The sequence below is a fragment of the Trichoplax adhaerens genome, genomic scaffold (assembly GCF_000150275.1).
Source record: "Trichoplax adhaerens TRIADscaffold_1 genomic scaffold, whole genome shotgun sequence".
NCBI classification, from domain to species: Eukaryota; Metazoa; Placozoa; class Uniplacotomia; order Trichoplacea; family Trichoplacidae; genus Trichoplax; species Trichoplax adhaerens.
Genome location: NW_002060943.1, coordinates 5,003,577 through 5,024,082, shown reverse-complemented (window position 1 = coordinate 5,024,082; position 20,506 = coordinate 5,003,577). Strand labels below are relative to the sequence as shown.

The window sequence follows — 20,506 nt, the reverse complement described above, 5'->3', positions numbered from 1 at the left end:
GGTGTCTTAACATGAATCGATTAACATTAATGGGTATTAAATAATCAAAAATTGACTGAAAATAAAGTAATATTTATAGCAAACGGGTCAGAATTAGCGTTTTTAGTATAGTAACATTTATCCTGAGAGATTACGAATCCGTTGTCTCAAGTACATGTATGATTATATTAGGAATAACACACAGTTTTGCGCCAGGATCATCTAGTTTATTTCGTATTGTACAAAAACTTAGCATTCGTAATAGAAATTTATGTTTTAGAGTCTAATTTTTGCTTACTGGTTTACTGTATCTATTTTCTTTGACTACTGTATTTCTACTCTAACTTTTTTTCAGGTCCTAATAGATCTAAACTATTTAAAATGTAGCATATTAGTATCTTTTAGTAAGACATTTAAAAAATGTTGAGAAAGTAAAATCACTATATCAATAGAATAAAAATAAAAATGGAAGTATGTTGTATTCCATTGTAAACAGTTCGCTTTCGTATTAGTTGACATGAAGATTTTAATGATGAGATAGATTCAATTCATATTACGCAATGCAATTTAATATAATTCTCCTTGATATCCATGGGATTTTCGTGGCAAATAATAAATCTTTACCTTATATTATTTTAAAAATCTTAATTTAAGAGCTTAACGGATCTAATCGAAATAGTATTCCAAGGTCTACCGTCAGCTATAAATTTAGCTGTAATTTTGATAATTTGGGATTAAATTAAGCCATTAATTATCGTATACATGTATAACTTTTAAATTTTTCCTCTCATCGATAAAAATGATTAAATTAATTCATATTATTCTGGGTATTAATTTCATCTTATCACCAGTTATTTCCTGGTAATTCCTCTCTTATTCTAGTAACCAGATTAATTGGATTCAACCAAACTCGTATATGCCTGTATTCGATTTATAGATCTTATTTTATGGACAGAATGAAATATCGACTGAGCTCATGTAGCAAGTACTGTTGGGTATTTATATTTGTCGAAAAGACAGTATTATAATCCGTATGTCGTTAAATTTGGGGTAATAGTTTAGTTGTTTTTCATCGGCTTCATTTGTATCTTAGATTGAATAAGATCGTTAACAGAACCAGCAATACGCTTATCTGCGATGTCTATGGGTTAACACTTCAAACGTATGATTTATAAGATCTTAGCAATTTGATATTACTCTTAGATGAGTAAATTTTATAAGTTTATTTTATTTTTCGGCATTTATTCATAGTATATAAAATTTAAGGCTATATAGCAATAACTACTATCAGCAATTATAATATCTTTAGAAGGGCACGAATGAGTCTTTACTTGGATGGATTTTGATATTACACGGCACTTATAAAATGACAGTGATTTTGATTGTTCCATAAAAAATCGCAATTCGTTGAGAACGGAAATGTATAAAATATATATTCTCGCATTTTTTGCCTGCGTAAGGCTTAAATTGAGAATAACTTTAACATTCTAGCAATAGCGCAGCTGACAGAATTAAAGTACAGCTATCAGATCTGCTTGAAATGGAATTTACGTAGCAAGAGAAAAAAAAAGTTTAACGTAGATTGTAAATTTGAATTCTTGTATATAAAAATCAATTTGGAGTCGATATCTCTTGCTGCATAGTATACTCCACCACAAAGTCCCAAAATTGTTTCCCATTTTATCAAATGTTCTTAATGTTATGACAAATTGTTCATTTACCTCGTAAACAACCCAATATTGACTATTAATTCAATTTTATCAATTCGATAAATGCTGCTACTTAATTGTTGGTAGTGATCGTTGTGATCAGGATGGAGCAATACGTTAATTTCATCTCGCTATTCATAAAGCTAATTATTGATACGGGGATTCGTTGACGCTCTGTCAATAGTACTTTGTATGTGCTACAATAATGACAATAAACGACTGTCAGCTATCAAATATTACAAGATCAACATGTAAATGAACGATGTCTAGTCATACATGATATTAGTGGTCTTTATTTGTCGTTCATTTTCGATTAAGCATTAGTTGATTAAGATAAACGTACTTGATATAGTATCTAGCTAAATCAGTTTGAGAGGGTAATTTCATGATTTCTATATTGTAATGGCTTTGAATTATACAAATGCATAACATCAGCTACATGATGGAGCATTAAATAACACAAGTTAATAGTTAATGTCCGATTGAATCTATTTCCTAGTCATACTGTTATGATTATTTGTTACTGTAGCATTGAAGTACATTGGTAGATCGCACCTGATAGACTCGAATGGCAAATTTAATAAATTACTATATCCTTAATTTTTTTAGTTTAAGATTGGCTTAAATTGCCATCAGGAAATTCTATTAAAAACAAATGTAGGATCAAATTTAAAAGCGAATATTTCATGTAACGCACAACTAGACTGTATTGCATTTTTAAAATAAGGAATTTTAATACTTCAATAAATAAATAATGGTGGGACATAATTGGGAGGCTTGAAATTACAATCACAAGAAATATAGAAGATTGATCTAGGTAATGACTATTACACACTGTGGGACCTGTATACGAAACAGTATAATAATTGATATCCCATACCACAACGGCTTGCAAGACCATGCAGATAATAATAATTATGCTTTTATTTTCTTTCGGCGTTTTAACTAACAATCTACGGATGAACTAGTAGTAAATCTAATTGCCTGGGAAAAGTAAATGATACTTGCTAAATTTTCATATCGTTTCTATAATCACGGTACCAGAATGTATTATCCGTTAGAAGATTCAAGTTATTTTTTTTCTAGTTTTGACTTACTATCTGTCAGTTTAATATAAAGCTATAAAGAATTATAATTAATATTAGCCTTAAATCGTTAATATATTATCGAAATAGTATGTTATGAACATTAGATCAAAACATATGTTGCACCTTGAAAGACTCAAGACATACTATGCTTGCTTACTAGGAGTAGTGCTTATGGTAATTTTATTATGCCGATATTTCATCAACTTCAGCGCTATTACTAATATTGCGAATATGTAGAGTAGATATTTAGTGATTAGAATATAGATCAGTGAATCGTAGAAAGTAACGTGTATTCGATTTTTGCAATTCTGACACTTAATTACTACCGTAGTTTATACTGATGATATGTTGGCTGGTAAGATATAAGTCCATAGTCAAAAGTCATCATTTAAAGTAGTCAGTTTTACTATTCTCAAATTTGGTAAACTTTCATCTTACTCTTTAATATTCATTTATTGTCCTGTTATTTAATCATTATCGGCACTGTGTTATGGTTGGGCTGCATATCTCTAGCAATCAGCCTATCAATTAATGGATCGTGGGAAGGATTAATCAGCAGCTGTGAATTTTTATTATTATACGGAATTCTTTAGTTCTCTCCGTAACTATTGTGTTTTCAGAAATAGTGCATTAGATTGGAGACAAGGCACTGTAATTACTTGATTGTTAGTTTGTTAATATGCCGATATTAATTAATTATAGGCGATCGATGATTAATATAAAATTAGCAGAGTGTTTGGCATCCCTTAGTGCATAACCTAAAAATAAAAGTTGCACTGAGAGTACGCTTTTAATAGTCGAGATCATGATATTTTACTATTCATAAAAACAGAGTATAGTATTAAATAGCCGATGTTGTTTTTAGAAGCACTGTAGGGCTACAGATGGTTTGAAAAACATGATAAATCGATTGCTCGATTAATGAGATCAGTGAGCTGTTATGTTTTTTTTTAAACTTGAAACGACACTCAAATAACTCGAGAGAACGTAACTAATGTAGATTCTTGACCAATATGCAAGAATAAGCATGATTAATAGATCGATTTCAATTAAATGTTTTAATGGTCATACGATTAAAATGGTAATATATAATTATATATCTTAGGGTATGTTTTAGTTTGGGCTAGTTTTCTAGAATCCAGCTGACATATGTTGAACTATAATATTGTAAACCCATTATCGCAAGGTTGACAATGCTTTTTTTTATTATTACATGATTATGTTGGCGGTTATTTATCGGGGAAAGGGCTAACTTGAGCTAATTTTCGTAAACACAATTGACAATTGCTACTATTATATCATAAAAATCTTAAGGAAAAGGTTGATAGCCTGCTTGATCGCATTTATCGTAAAAGTTTTAATTGGGTAATTTTTAGAAAATTGATAAGCTCTCGTATATGAAGGTTCTAAATTGGATAAATTCGTTATTGCTAAAATTACCAGCACGTTACATGTTAACCAGTATTTTTCTTACAGGCTTGATGGATCTAATATCTGCACGTAAATCTATAAATACTGAGCTTTCTGTATCATACCTGAATATGCAATCGATAGGATTTATGACATGCTAACCAACGGTTATATAATAGTGTTGATTGGTATTTATCAGAGGTTTGGGGTAGACTGAGCTAATTTTTATAATTCATGTCTGTTAAGGTTTTATATTTATAGCTTACTAATAATGAGCTGATGTGCTCATTAATGTGATAATAGTTCTAGAAATGTTATTGATCAAAATTCGTAACAGAAAAAAGCTAGGCTGTCCCAGTTTACGTAAACAAGTCGTTGATAGATCTATATTTTAATCATGTACGCAAAGATTCCACCTTGCAATGCAAACAATGGTAGTTTTTGGGTTGTTTATTGCATTAATGAATACGTTGTTAATAAAAGACTAGTATCGTATCCTGGGATTACGCAATTACGGTAGTCGAATTGTTTACTACATAATATCGTCGGTTACTTCATAATCAGTGTATGAAATTAATATTATAGACGTTTGTGCAGGTTTGATTACATCACAGTATTGGAATCATTCGTAAAATTACAAATAAACAAGATCAAAGTTGACATTATTCTAAAATTTTCTTTTATGATTAATGAAGTAGAATAGCCTGATGAAAGATATTATTAATTGAATTTGTGCATTTTATATTTTCATTGTCCATATCGATTTAAATTGACTAAAATATAAGTTGATACATAGGATATATTAATTATTATGGGAGTAAAGTTAGGAATACTGTGGATACTTGCTACCACTTTTACTTGAGCAAAGATTTCCACTTGAATGGAGTTGGAATGATGATGTTAGTTTAATAGGAATGCAGAATATACGGATATACTCCTAGCTGAACAAATATAGTCGATTTATCTTTTAGTTTTTAATATGTCATGAAATTACTGTATTCGAGTCAGTACCTATATGTAAATAAATTTAGGTGTTGCTACGTGATATACAAGGCGTGTAAGGCTTGCTATTTATCAATATTATTGTAGAACTAACTAATGAATATTGACAAACTGTGACGACGTTAGCTAGAGTTAGCCAAATTATATAAGGAAACCAATTTTTAAATACATAGTTGCGAAATTTTTAGTTTTGCTATCTGAGCATTTATTTGCTTTGGAGCTAGAGATGATTGCATAATCAGCTTATCAATATATCGAATGAATTATTTCTTATTATTTATTTTGCGGATAACGCTAGTAAAGTTGGAAAAAGCTCTGCCTTACGCAGGTGTTTTTTCAGAATAAATCCCTATGCGATGTTGATTTCCTGTTATAGAAACGTTTATTTAGCGTTAATATAACTGGAATTACGTGTAGTCTATAGCGAGTAAAAGAATATATGAAATTAATTTTGCGTACAGTTTTAATATCAATAGCTGGCCGTATACTTGCTTGTGTGCTAACCAGGAAAAATGAATGATTACATAAATACGCATATATGATTAAAAGTATTTTCATTTACTAGTGAATTGCTATATAACTTTAATTTGGTGAACTTAATAGTTAAAATGTGATACACGTGTTTTTACATTACAGAAAATACGATTTTGACCTATGAAAAGATGTGGAATTGATAATGTGATATCAACTGATTCAAGTAATAATTTTTAATTTATTTAAGACTTTTGGTATTGGCTCTGTGGCTCAAGTGGTTTTAGGAAAGGGCAATTTCGGTGACTTTTTGTCCATTAATTTTGGTTGGGGCTTGGGTGTAACATTTGGTTGTTATGTAGCTGGTAATGTAACTGGTGCTCATATGAATCCAGCTATGACTATTGCTTTAGCTGTCTACAAGAAGTTTCCTTGGAGAAAAGTTCCGATGTACATTACAGCTCAAATGTTGGGCTCATTCATTGCATCAGCGGTTTGCCATGCCATCTATATCGGTAATTAGCGATAAATTTAATTATTTCATTTGAAGAATAGTTTAAGCAAATTTTTACGCACAATTTATCGATTTCTAGTCGTGTGATAGTTTAGCCAGCGTTCAGCTATCCTTAACGGAAATTCGATCTGCGGATCTATAATCGATTCTGTTGTATTAGAGATGGATATTTACCGTTAATAATTAATTTTATTCAATTGTTTTATACAGAGGGTATTAATGCTTATGATGGTGGAGTTCGCCAAACGCCACCCCATGTTAATGCTACCGCTCAGATCTGGGCAACATATCCACAACCCTATTTGAGTACTGCTGCAGGATTTTTCGATCAGGTTCGTTTTAGCTGATGAAGTCGAAATTTACATAGTTTAATGTGAACATAATCAAAGTGATGAGTTTCTACCACGTATTATGACAATCTTACAAATTTTAACGTTGTATAAGGTCTTGTTTCTCGACAATATCTTATACAATAGTATTACAGTGGGGCATCAGCTATAGTGTTGCAATATTTAGTAAATGGCCTTAAGTCTCTTACACAGATTGGTGTAAGAGATTATTTCCAGAGTGCAAATTTATGGCTTAAAGCTTTTATTCTTCTTTGGCTATAGATCTTTTTTAAGGCTGTAGCAATGATTAAACTATGAATACTCTAGAGAGATAACATTTTATCATATTTTACTTATGGCCAGGATTAGTTCTGGTATATTTAGATTACAATAGAAACTGAGTTTAATTTGACAATTTTATATGAGTAATAAGACTCAAGCAGTTATCATTCTGCTGGTTTTTTGGAGTAATTCTGTCTAATTGTAATTATTCTATTTAGATTGTTGGTACCGGCCTATTAGCTCTATGTGTCTTTGCATTGGTTGATGATAAAAACTGGGCTCCTCCAGATTACTTGAAGCCTTTACTTATTGGCTTTGTTGTTTTGAACATTGGCGATACTTTTGGCTTAAATTGTGGTTATGCCATCAATCCTGCTCGTGATTTTGCACCACGATTGTGGACTTTAATTGCTGGTTGGGGTACACCCACTTTTGTGTAAGTTTATGATTTTCATATATGCCTTAAACCTAAAATATTGAATAGTTTTGATTGTATACCACTGGATTGTTACTATAATTGGATTCTTTAATTTGTTTGTAATCAACGCTTATTGCTTCTGCGAAGTTAGCAGCAAATGCATAAGCTAAGCAAACATACAAGCTTATATGCACTCTATTATATACTAGTAGTTAAATACGCTTAATTCGGATTTATATCTAAGTTAGTCTTAAAATAGGGTAAAGAAAATGGTATTCATATTTGCAAACCCTAACCCTAACCTCTTTACTTCGTGCACTATCAAAATTTAGCAATAGCTACTAGTAATCAATTATCCCTTTTTAAAGCTGCATCTATGTCGTACAGTAAATACTAACGAGATGATGAGCTTGTAGCATTTTTACGTTCTCACCGAATAGCATTTGATTGATAACAATTATCTACTCAATAAGAGATAAATATAGGCGTAAAGTAATATGAGTGAAATGATAATCTTGCAGTATTCTTTTCTCCGATAAAATTATATTTTATTTGCAGTTATTACTTGTTCAATGTTAGATAAATATTGGCGTAAAACAATATAAGTGAGATGATAACCTTGCAGTACTTCGTTTCTTTGATAAAACTATATGTTAGTTTCGATATCTTTCACTCTGTATCATATTGATTAAACTACAGTATAAAGCGAAAAGGAATAATATAATATATTCTTCATTTCTACCCGTGTGATGATGTTTAGTAATGGAAATTATTGGTTCTGGGTGCCCATTGTCGGACCTATACTCGGAGCTATTGTTGGTGGTGGTATGTACATGTTTTTCATCGAAATGCGATGGGACGAAATCAGGAAATCATCGGTTGCTCCAGCTAATGAAACTGAATTAGAGCAAGTTCGAACCGATAAAGAAGGTTAAAAGTTTCCAGCTAGTTTTTGCCAAATAATTTACTTGATGCTTTGCTACTGATTTATTCATTATTAACGATATTAATGTGACTCAAATGGGTATAGTCCAAGTATAAGGTGACTATCGCTTTAATTTCAAATTTTAACGTGCTCTACTTCTGTAGTTTCAACAATTGTTCAGCTGGTGTCCAATTTTTTTTATCTATTCTTCTGTTCTCAATTTGGCCACTGAAAGGCTCATCTATAAGGAAAGCGAATCTCTTGTAATTCCAACAGTATTAATTCTGTTTCAAAAATTTCTTCCAGAATGACGATAATTGATGAAATAAGGGTAGAATGACGTGATCATTTTTCAAAACTAGTTTGCAGATCCAAAAGTTGTTTAATGAACGTGATACTACTGGCAGTACTAAAATATCTTAGAGTCATAGAGTTTCAATTGATTTTAGCAAGTTAAGGTTGCAAACATTCTAGCTTTTCGTTGCGTTCTACGCTAGCAGTGCCTTTATTAACAACTAAATGTACTTCAGTTAAGGTAATTACTGGAAGCTTCTTATTATTCCTTTACAAGATATAATACTTACTTAGTTAATGATGAATAGTGACCATTTGAAAATCAACATAATTGTTTGCCTTGACCTAAAGCTAATCAAAATTATCATGGATCATAGCGGGTACCGTATCTTTTATTGATGTTCTATATTTTATTTGCTTTGTACGCTATTAGTAAATGACGGCCGCAATTAATCTGTACAATAAAATAATGCAAAAATTATACTAATGGATTTACTTCTTTCTTATATTACATGCATCTGTAATAGATTTACTCAGTCATGATGGTTGAAATATATTTACATCGTCAGTTTAAAAGTGCTGTATGACTTTATAGGACAATAAGTAAATATATTTTATGATTAGGCTTTGGAGAGAAACGAAATCATAGTGTTAATACTGCATGTAGATTGTGTGGCACTCTTATAATTAATTCTCCTTCAAAAGAGCAGAATCTGGATCTGTGTAGTTTATTACAGGGAAGAAAAGCTGTACTGTTGTAGCAATTTTTTTTATGGAATTGGCTTAATTGCCATAATTAGAAAAGAAAATGACAAGCATTACTTGAATCTAAAATTCTGTCAAATCTACAGCTATTATATATTAAGTTTTAGCGTCAAAAGAAACAACTAATTTACTGGTACTGTCCGCCTACAGTTTGGCATCTTAACTGCCAATTTCGATCCATAACAACCCTGTTACTACCTAGGTATTACAGTTAAACGCATATTTCTTACCGAAGTAAGATATACACTCTAAACGTAGTAGTTATCTAAGCACCAATTGATCCTCTAATGAAAGACTGACTATTATTCAGATCAAATACGGATAAAATGATCATTCCTCAATTTCCAATAAATTCATAAATTGATTATAATACTTTCCAAATCTATCGGAGTTGCAAAGTAGAGTTCTTAACTAGAGAAACAAAAAAGTCTGAAGCCAACATGCCTACGTAAGCATATTACCTGCTAGACAGACTATTATGCAGAATTTATCAATGTAAATCTAGTAGTTTGAGGTTAATAATACTGCATTCTGCTAATTTAAATATATATAGAATTTATTCATAAAGCCAATTTTCTACTTTATTAATTTTTACTAAGTTGTAACGACAAACAAATGATGTAAATTACTATTAGAAAAAACGATGCTTAAAATCCCTACTTTTTAACACTGGTAACATTAAAAGCCATTTTCGAGCTAAAAATTGATCTAAAGCTATTCAATTCTTTTCAAATCATTGCATCAGAAAAGGCACAATTGTTTGCATTGAAATAACTAATTTACTCGATATACGTTCGAAATTGAATTAAGATTAATTTACGCAGATTCGCGTTAAAGCCATCTGATTATTTAAACTTGCTAGTTATACATACATTAAAATTCTTTTTTGAGATTTAAGTAAGTAAGTATTTTACTTAGTTAAGTGACGTAGACGTCACTGGAATTTTAGTAGAAGAATTACTGATGAATAAAGTAAACTTTTACTTCTAATGGAAAGGAGACATTGATAAGATTTGAAGATTGCTCTTTCCTTAAGTTATCGTGCCATCAAAATTCTTATTACCTCATTTAGTAAGCTAATCGAGATGATCATTATTTCATTTAAATTTTAAACTATTCCTGGTTTCGCATACATGGGCAAGTGATAGGTGTTATAACTTAAATATGTTAATAAGCGCTTCTCTGTTGAACTCTTGCAACTTTTAATATAATCTTCACCAAGTTGTTGTAGTTCTTTTTTGGTAAACTGCGAAAGAAAGGGAACCGAACGGTGAAATTTAATGTTAAAAACTAAATTTATTCTAGTTATAGAGAAGATAACTTACAGTAAAATCTTCGTCCAATAGTTTGCGTATTTTCAGTTCAAATGTTTCGTCCGATTCTTCTTCAACCTAAGAAGAAATTATTATTTAAAGATTCTGTTATTTCATTCTGGAAATTGCAGTTTATAGCCCACTACTAGATTATTTAGCTCGAATAAATAAGTCTACCTGTTTATTAAATAGGATTTCTTTGATTTCTTCACGGAAATCATGAAAGCGGTCATGAAAGATTGCTGTAGCCCACGGTTCATTGAAGTACCTTTCAATATAATAACAAGGAATTATTATCTAAACTTGTAATATTTTAAAGCTTAATTTAGCGCCATGTTCTTTATACTATTGTTGAGGAGATAAATGTAAGTTGTTATAACAGGTTCTACTCCTTACTGATAAAAGTCGGAAACAAGGCCTTCTTTATAACGTGATAGAACGTTATTAAGAAACTTTTCATGAATACCATAAAGTGATAGCAGGTTATTTACTTTAATTTCCTATTATAAAAAAGGAATTACAAGATTATTTTACCATTACTTAAGGATGATTTAGGCTATTTTAATCATGTTTTTATGCAGTGTAGCATGTTCTATCCACAGAGTAGCTTACATTTTTGCTCAAACAGGTTACAGTTTCTACTGATCGATATTGATTTATATGCAGTCTAAAATACCCTTGAGTATCCACTGTATGGCTACCAGTGACTAATACATGGCCCTAAGATGAAGTTATATATTCCTAGCTTTAATTATTTGGTATAAGATAACAAAAGCTATTTGTGATTCTTCTAAAGTCTTTAACTTACGTAATTTGGTTGGACCATCATTGAATCGAGAGATATATTTAGGGAAGGTTTACCAGTATGAAGATATGTGTAATTTCCTGTTTAAGATTTTAAAACAAATATATTGGTTATATATCATCCATCCACTGCTAGATCTTAAAAGTTTCCATTACTTCAGGGTATCAAATAATTTAAATACAGAATTTGCCATGAATTTTTGTTATAGTATGGCGGAATTTGTACTTTTAAAACTTTGACAATTCAATTAATAGATTAAGCTACCTGGTAGTTTCGTAAGGAATGTCTTCGGATGGTTATATACCGGGATAATATCAGGTTGTGCATCTGGAGCTTCTGATTCAAGCATAGGGTCTAATATGCTTAGAACGGTTTCAGCCAACTAGCAAAGAAAGGGTAAGAATATAATGCAATAAAGAATAAGATATAGCGATCCGTATTCGCTAATTTCGCTAAATCAGTTAATCATATATTGAAAAAGGCGATTAGATTTGCTATTTCAACCTTGAGTCCAACTTCTTTAGAATTAAAATTAGCATGAGTCCAAGCCTCTGCATGATATCTGCGTGCAAACTTGGTCATTGGTCCAGCGGCCCAAATGCAAGGATCATTTGTTCGATAGCTAGAATCAATGACTAATCTCCCATCGTAGACCAAGCATGAATCGTTGATAGCTAGTAACGTAGATAAGAATTGATTATCATTAGGCATAATGGTGAGTCTTTTGAATTTAAATTCAAGAATTATCTGCACTATAGTTGGTTGTAAAGATTCAATAAGATGAAATAAAAACCTTTAAAAATAGAGTAGTCAATGCCAAGTTTGCTAAAGCAAATGAAAGCCGAACATGAGATTTGGACTGGTTTATTATCAGAAGTAAAACTAGCGCCAACCACTGTTTCGTTAGATTCATCAATTTCCCATCTAGCCAATATCAAGTCATGATGTACTGTGATGCCTTATGAAGTATGAAAAAGATATCCAAATTTTAGAACGAGATGTTCTCATAATCTCAAGTAGATTATCGAATTGCTACAGCATTTTATAACTAAATTATGTCCTATATTTACCAGCTTCTTTCAATCCTTTTAAAACTACTTCTTCTACTATACTGTTATTGAAACAATTTATAGGAGATGCTGCCGGCGGATGAATTAGAATAATTCTTGAGCCTTCGATTCCGTATTCTAGTAAAGCTTGGACTGTGGTATAAGCATCAATAGTGCTGCCGTAAATGCATACGTGATCTAAATAGAAAAGGAATTATTCATTACTGCATGCATCGTCCACATTAAATATCGTGTAATATTAAATCATAAATAATTACATAATAATAACAAGTTTAACTCTATGATACCATAGCAAAAGGGAAGCTGTACCACTATTGGTGTTATTTAGACAATTTATAAGACTCGTTTATTGGCTAACGAATTATAATTGCTTTGAAATAAATTTGGCAATATGATATAGTTTTAATATAACAATCGTCTCTAGAATCATCTAGCTCCTTATATTAATTAATGTTTGATAATTGTATTATGCAATTATGAAGTTTCAAAGTACTGTAGCCATGAACTAATTAGTTGAATTAGATAGATGTACTTGATACCTATCTCTACTAATTTTTACGAGTATTAAGAAGGCTGAGTTAACATTACCTATAAGTGCAAATGGAAAAATTGCCTAATTATGAGTTTTAAAGCATTGTAACTATGAGCTAATAGAGTGAACAAGACGTAATTGATACCTATCTCTACTGATATTTACGAGTATTATTAATATAGCTCAATTAATATTATGCAGATAAAAAATTATTTAATAGCTATAGCAACCTAAGTAAAATATACCTCGACGATTGATAAAGTCTTGTTCTTCTAACCAATCAAGAAATGCTTGACAATCGAACTGATCATTTAATGTGAAAATATTGCTATATTTTGGTCCGAAATATCGATAAGGTACAGTAGTTTCGTTGTTTACGACATTCTCATCGACATTAACACCAGTAGGGCATGAATATTGGTAGCGGCAGCCAGTACACAAGATTAAATGATCATACATGACTTTCGTATCGTTTCCTACCACCACATATTTACTTTTCCTAATATAAGATTGATTGTAATTAAGAATAATAAACTTACTTCAGTATTATACTGCAAATTTGTTAAGGTTTAATTAAGTAGATTGAGCAGTGCAGCACTTAAATGTTTACAAGATAAATGTATAGTTAGAACTGAATAGTATTCATCTTTGCTGATTTTTAACCTATTTATGGCTTTGACCTCTCCTTTTATAACGCTAACCCATGAATGTAAAGCGATCTGGTCGTAGTTTTGTTGCGTATAACAGTAGCTAAATCAGATTAAGCCATTTAAACTCATCAATTTTATATATATATTTGTAGATCTTTATTAATATTAAATACGTGGCTATTACTCATATATCTTACCTGTCAGCTAAAAATTGATTCCTTAACGAATTAGGTTTTAGTTGGCCTGGAATGCCATTAGGGCTGATCAGTTTGAGATTGTTAAATCTCATGTGGGGGCTAAATAAAATATTCAAGGATCGTTCTATTGCATTTTAAAAGAAGCTGGGCTAAAAGTTTGAGTTCTATGGATATTAGCCTATACTACAGTACCTAAAAATAAGTTTTTCCAGGAAAGATACACCCACATCAGATGCTCCAACAACGATGATTCTGGCATTAATCGTAATCTTTGGTTCCATGACCAACTTCTTATTAATGTGAAACAACATGTAGTTATCCTGCGATATAATAACAAAGGATTTAATTAATTTAATATTGTTTCATTAGACCAAACTAATGTTAACATTGTAATTGCATCTTGGTCTTGATTACCATTTGTTGCAAAATTCGATTAGACGGAGCGTTATGCTTTAATTCATCGACTACGTATTGAACTTGTCTTCGAGCCCTAATTAGACAAAGTCATTCATGGTTACGGTATCAAATGCTGATAGAATATGAATACAAGGTAAAAGCAGTTTTCATCCTCCATACCTAATGGGCACCATGTTAGCTAAACATGATGCTAATGAATGAGGCTTGGTTTCGTTTAACTGAACATACGGTGGATATATCGGGTAATAAATAGCATTCTTCTTCGATAATCGCAAAATTTCCTAATTAATAGAGAGAATATCAAGGTTAAGATTTACTTTTCTCTGTCTCGATAATTATTCGCGAAGTATCGTAGCTTTTCAATCTTAAAGTTCCAGTTGAAATGTATACCCCATAAAAATTATTAAGTAATTTTTGATTACCAGTATTGATCTGCAACTGCTTATAAATTTCTTAACCTGTAGATGATTATTACCTGAATAAAGTATTTGGAAAAGTGGGAGTAGATGGGATTCAAGACGAAATGATGTAAGTGGCCGTGTTCCTCCCTCATATAATGATTATAATAAATAAAATCTTCGATGTTGTAGTGGGATCGAATATACTCTATGTTCTGAAAGTAATATGAAATTGGAAAGCGTCATTAGCATTGAATTTAGCTAACATTTGCATTACAACTCGCCATTTATTTTTAATATCATATAAATCTTTACCTCTTCCTTTCTAATAACTGCAACACCTACAGGTTGATTTAGACAGACAGCAACATAGGCTTTGATGTCTGTTCCATCCTGGTAATATAGTTAAATTTATTTATTTAACATTATTCAAGGCTTGTGTTTAATGGTTTTAAAATAAACAATTTTGGAAATTTTGCTAAAATCTATTAAGTCATTATAAGTCGTTCTACCAAATACTTAGGATCAAATCAGTATAATAAATTTTAAGGCAATATTTTAATATTTTGATGTTAAAGATAAAGGTTGTCAACTCACCGGATCGCGGCGAGCCATGTTGTATAAATTAATGTCCCTATTAGAAAGTGATCAGATTGATGGAAGATTAGTGGGAATTAACAAGATCATTTCATGAATGTGCACGGTATTTTAATACCTTAATAGCATGTCTTTGCCTGTTGTGTTTTGTACAAGTTTAGAAATAGTTTCAACATCTTCGACTTTTACGTTTCTGACTTTCATGGAGCTAAACAATAAAGTAGATGAACGTTAGATCACGGACTTTTACATCATTTCAAATGCTGTGATTTACTATTTACTTGATTAAACCATAGTGATGAAAAAGATAGAGTTCTTGAGGAAAGGTACTTCTAGGCTTAGGAGTTACTCTCTGCGTAAAATATTTAGAAATCAGCCATTTCTACAATTTGCTTTCTAAATTACTGTTCCTAGCTTACCGTGAAATGTTGCAGTAAAGGAAATTCCGGAACCAAATGTGGTACAGTGATGACGCAATAATCGACATTCTAGTCCATAAAATTATTAATTTTGTCAAATTAGATATCAAATAGCAGGATAAAAATTTTAAATTAAGGGTACATACCGGGAAGAAATCAAAAGCCGCTGTAATGAAGTCTAGTGATCTGTTTTTATATTCAATTTCAGTCATTAGTGATTATAATTAAATGCCGTTATATACTACCCTTTAATAATCGACTTACCTTGTTTCATACTTTTCGTCTATACAATATAATTGAATGCAAATAACGGACGGAGTTCCTTGATAGACTGGTGCACTAGATGCGCGATCAATTCCTTTTATATCCTGTAATAAAAAGTATTTTAAATTTTCCGTGCATTGATTGCTAGCGTATATGTATTAACAAAGAATGTGTCAAACTCTTTAAGGATAATAGATTTAGTGTATAGTGCTTAATAATTACAGATATATTTTTTAACTCACCAGAGCTTGAGCTTCCATATCATTCCGTGATCTTAGTGACTAAAATTTAAAGGCATTTTTCATGCCGAAGTTAGTGATTCGAAAACACAATTTTCTAGAAATATTTATGTACCTGGACTGATTCTGAGCCACTGTGCTCAGAGAATTCCTCACTGCCATCAAAAGAACTTCTATAAATTTGTATCGTAATTTTATATCCGTTAGAAAGGAGTATTGAGATATAAAATAATGTTAAGATTGATAAAATAAGCGAGATTAAGCTATATTGCTTTATTAACACATTTACCCGTCATCGTCGTCATAAACATCAGCAAGTTTTGATTTAAAGTGTACGTCACTAGTATCTGTTCCAATAGTTATAGTACTTCCTATAGATTAGATAGATCATACTTTTCTTTAGTTTCAGATTTGCTATTCAGCAGTATCGTCTAGTTCATGTCTTACACTACATAAAAATACAAACCTCTAGTTGGTGGACGTGAAAAGATATCATGGAGTCTGAAAGTCATTTAATAGATGTTACATTATGAAACAAATACAGGTGGCGGTATTTCTTTATAGGTTTATAAATTTGAACAGTTAGTAATTAAAATTAACTTACCCTTTAGTGGAATGCTTCCTATCGTCCTTTTTGGAATCATGGTCTGATTTTTTGACAAGTTTTGATCATTGCGATAAAAAAAACATTTAAACATTAAATGAGTTAATGAGCAATATACTGTAGGTCTAGATATGATAATAATTCAATATCTACCGTCGGTTTGAATGATCGATGTAACTCTGTTCAATCCATGATATTAAAATAAATATAGTTTAGTATTTATCAAATCTTAAGTTAGAAATCATATTCCAGCAAGATTATATTTCCTTCATATATATCGGTCGCAATACCTTGATGTCTTAGCAGGTGTATCAGTTGGCTCTTCGGTTTCAGATGCTTGCTTTCCATCGTCATTTTCAGCGTTACTAAATTCAGGAGGTCTTCTCAAACCATTAAATGGCGATAGCTCAAAGCATGACGTTAATATATCTATATTAACGTTTTTACTCAGACTCATAAACCCAACTGCAGTTCCCTTAACCTAAGTGATTAACAATGACATACTTAATAGGTCTTATAATACATTGATAACTATCTTTTATTCATAATACTTATTTTTTCGATCTTACGTCTACTACGATGCACTTGTTATTTTCATTTTGAGCTTCTATTAACTCCGCTAGAAAATAATCACCTATTGGATTGTACGTAATAACAATAGCGGCATTAAGTTAATTTTCCAAATAATATACTGTACAGTATAGCATCAAATGATTGATAATAATAACGGATTTAGGATTGGTAGGAAATTTACCATAAGTTTCTTTTAGAACTTCACTCTGCCGATTAAATATGGGTACTAAGTCATCATGATCTTCGACCCTAATTTATTAAAGTACGATAAAATAATTACGGCGTTTGTAATCATATGTATTTAATCATTCATTCGAGAAATTGTCTCCCGTATATTTCGTACTTTGCAGGGCGTATATGTAAAGTTGGGCAATGGTCATGACGGTGACAAATTAATATCTCGTATTCACTTCCCTCCAACTTTGAGATAAATCCAGTCGGCGAAAAAATTTCATTTAAGGAATCGCCTATTGTGATTATGTGATTTAATACAGCTTCAATTTTAGCACAAATTTTCAAGCATAAGATTTTAATAGAATAGCTGAGTTACCCATAGCTGTGCCTTTCTTAACGCTCAACAAACAGTAGTGAACGTAAGGTGTCGCATTAAAGAATGTCCTACGATGTTGATGGAATAAAAAGAGATAGATAAATGGTTTAATGACTCTTGATCTATACAAGTGATCAATAAAATTAAAATTCTGGAAGAGCTCAATACTTACTTAAAAATCTCTTTTGCTACTCCTTTAGCGTAGCCTTCAAGGGCGACGAAATGATGAAGGAATAAAGTATTTAGAGGCTAAAGGAGTAAAATTGATAATATGAATCAAGATGTTATTCGAGGTAAGTAAATTGCTATCTTGTAACTTAAGTATAGACTTAATTACCGAGCAGTGTGCCAGTTTTGGGTTGGAGATTATTAAGTCTTCCCATCTTTCGACTACGTGTGACTGAATATTAGGATAATCATAAAAAGAGGCTTGTCCAATCATTGTTTCTTGATCATCCGTAATAGTGATAGAAAGAACTGATTTTTCTCTAGAAATAGAAGAATCAAGATATTGTGTAAGCTAAGCAGGATACTACATCTACTCATATTATACTTACATCAAGTGAACGACATTAACGCGGCCAAAAATTTTTTCAGTCGAGGAGTTAAATAATTGCATAATCTTTGTAGCATCAGATATTTCCGTGCGACGCACATTTATATCTAATTCACCAGTGTTGCTTGTAGATGCCATGTTATTCTCATACCAATCAATTATATTTAATGTCTATCTTGATCGAGTTTAGATTTTTCGTTAGTAAGCAGAAATGACTTGCAAATTCGCTTATAATTGGAGCTGAGTGTCTGATTGGAATTCGTGTTATTATATGGCTTTAAAGTAGAAAGCTGCTGTTTATGACAGACCGTAATAGACCAGCGTTTGTCAAAGTATTTGATAGCGGCAGATGATGCTTAGACGTAATATTCTACGTTTACTTTCTCCAAAATTTTAAACCTTAACTTGGGATAAATCTGTAGCCGAGCATTGATGGAGTTAGTTGCTATGGATACTAAAGCAATTTATAATGCGCATGCTTAAAATTCGATCCTACCTTTTAGTATGGTACTCTATAGCCTTTTCTGTATTCTCAGTGTCTATATACTCCATCTATTATGTAACTGATTTATTCGAATAGTAATACAGTACTGTGTCTGATTCGTATGGCTAGAGACATAAGCAGTGTATGAATGACCTATGTAAACTGATGAACCTAATCTTCAGTAGGTGTATATTAGCCGTTATAGTTCGAACTAGCAATAGGACAATCAATCAATAATTATATAATTGGAACGTTATGCCAAATCCTCAAAGCATTCATACCTATACTTTTATAGAATACGGTTGTTTTACCATATTGCAACTTGCAATATATAACTTCATACGTGGATATTTTGAAGCGAATATTATGGCTTTTAAACTTAAATATTTACATTGTTCTTATTTTGGCAGCTTGATAATAATAATAATTTGATAAGCCGTTCAATCTAGCCACTATTGCTAGTGACAATAATTTTCTGATATATTAAGGCCATTTTATCCATAGATTACGGTTCGGTACGATACCCTCTGAACATTTAATATAGCTTAATAGCGCCTATACGAGGATCTTATTTAAAATCCCTGAAGTTGTAATATACTTTATTATAAGATTTTATTGATGGATAGCCATCTGTAATAATAAATTATGTATCCAGCGATGAATCATGTTTCAATAAATACATATGGCATAGGTAGCCAACTTTTTACTCTTTCCGGAACGAGTATAATTTTAAGCCTGATTTCTTTCAATTTATACCAGCGCATTACTCAGATAAATTTTTGGGCCAGAAACACAGATGATATCAATGTCTGAACGAAAGCTTTTACCAACATATTTGTAGTCTGCATTTTAAAGCTTCCATCATACCAAGTGTAGTGTATTTAGAATGTACTGTAACTATACTTTACTCTTAAATATAGACATGTTGTATTGATCTTATATTTAGACATATCTACAGTCTGTTCGCTCTACATTCAAATATGGCTTAATACATTTAGTTATTACAGTCCTCGCTATTTTCTACAATCATCTGCTATTCTATAACCTGTTATGGTATATGTTCTATCTAATCCTACAATCATGTTCTCTGCATGTGTTCTAATGCATAGCTATAAATGCTGCCGTTTTCTACCTTAGATTTGTTAAGTTGCATTATTAGTTACAGTTAGTATTCACACTTTACTCACGGCAGCTACCACACTGACCTACCGTAATTATCACACTGTACCTAACTACTATCTACAATAAAGTATCCTCTTTTCTTAAGCTCCTTGTGCAATTCTCTGCATGGCAACTAAAACCACATTATCTGACTCTTCGAACCCTCCATCACACCAAGTAATAACATCCTTTTATTAAGAATGTGTTACCTTACCAATAAATAAGTTTTTTAAAAATTTTTGGTTAAAATTATGCCTGTTATTTTATTAGTTATGAAGGTTGCTGCATTTCGTAAAAAAATTGCAAGTAAACATTTATATACATATTTTATAGCTACTATTCTAGAATTTAAAGATCACCAGGCTCAATATACAGTTTATTATTTGATGTTGCTGGTCCATTTAAGTTATGTAAGTCAATTTGTAGTAGTATAGAGCCTAGACTTCACCATGGTCTGAATGCTTGATTATACAATAATTGTAACCTTTAAG

General features: G+C 31.3%; 2 protein-coding genes across 2 annotated transcripts; one reads left to right on the top strand and one right to left on the bottom strand.

The window, feature by feature from the left end:
- Positions 1-4,420: 4,420 nt before the first annotated feature.
- Positions 4,421-8,874, top strand: TRIADDRAFT_51804 (uncharacterized protein; the record flags this gene model as incomplete). The annotated part of the gene is made up of 6 exons (XM_002108618.1): positions 4,421-4,432; positions 5,910-6,174; positions 6,384-6,505; positions 7,003-7,220; positions 7,963-8,132; positions 8,855-8,874. The coding sequence occupies 6 exons, from the start codon at positions 4,421-4,423 to the stop codon at positions 8,872-8,874; spliced, it is 807 nt and encodes a 268-aa protein (XP_002108654.1).
- Positions 8,875-10,294: 1,420 nt separating this feature from the next.
- Positions 10,295-18,508, bottom strand: TRIADDRAFT_19305 (uncharacterized protein; the record flags this gene model as incomplete). Its single annotated transcript, XM_002107829.1, has 33 exons — positions 10,295-10,432; positions 10,512-10,577; positions 10,677-10,767; positions 10,896-10,999; positions 11,112-11,219; positions 11,308-11,384; positions 11,569-11,686; positions 11,809-11,978; positions 12,098-12,262; positions 12,375-12,551; positions 13,152-13,405; positions 13,570-13,656; positions 13,754-13,852; positions 13,946-14,073; positions 14,168-14,243; positions 14,330-14,451; positions 14,646-14,783; positions 14,884-14,961; positions 15,166-15,202; positions 15,284-15,373; positions 15,447-15,517; positions 15,585-15,653; positions 15,731-15,770; positions 15,849-15,992; positions 16,377-16,454; positions 16,982-17,172; positions 17,261-17,325; positions 17,446-17,513; positions 17,608-17,731; positions 17,815-17,882; positions 17,987-18,063; positions 18,152-18,302; positions 18,372-18,508. 33 exons carry the CDS (start codon positions 18,506-18,508, stop codon positions 10,295-10,297), a joined length of 3,606 nt encoding a protein of 1,201 aa, XP_002107865.1.
- Between the last annotated feature and the right edge of the window lie 1,998 nt (positions 18,509-20,506).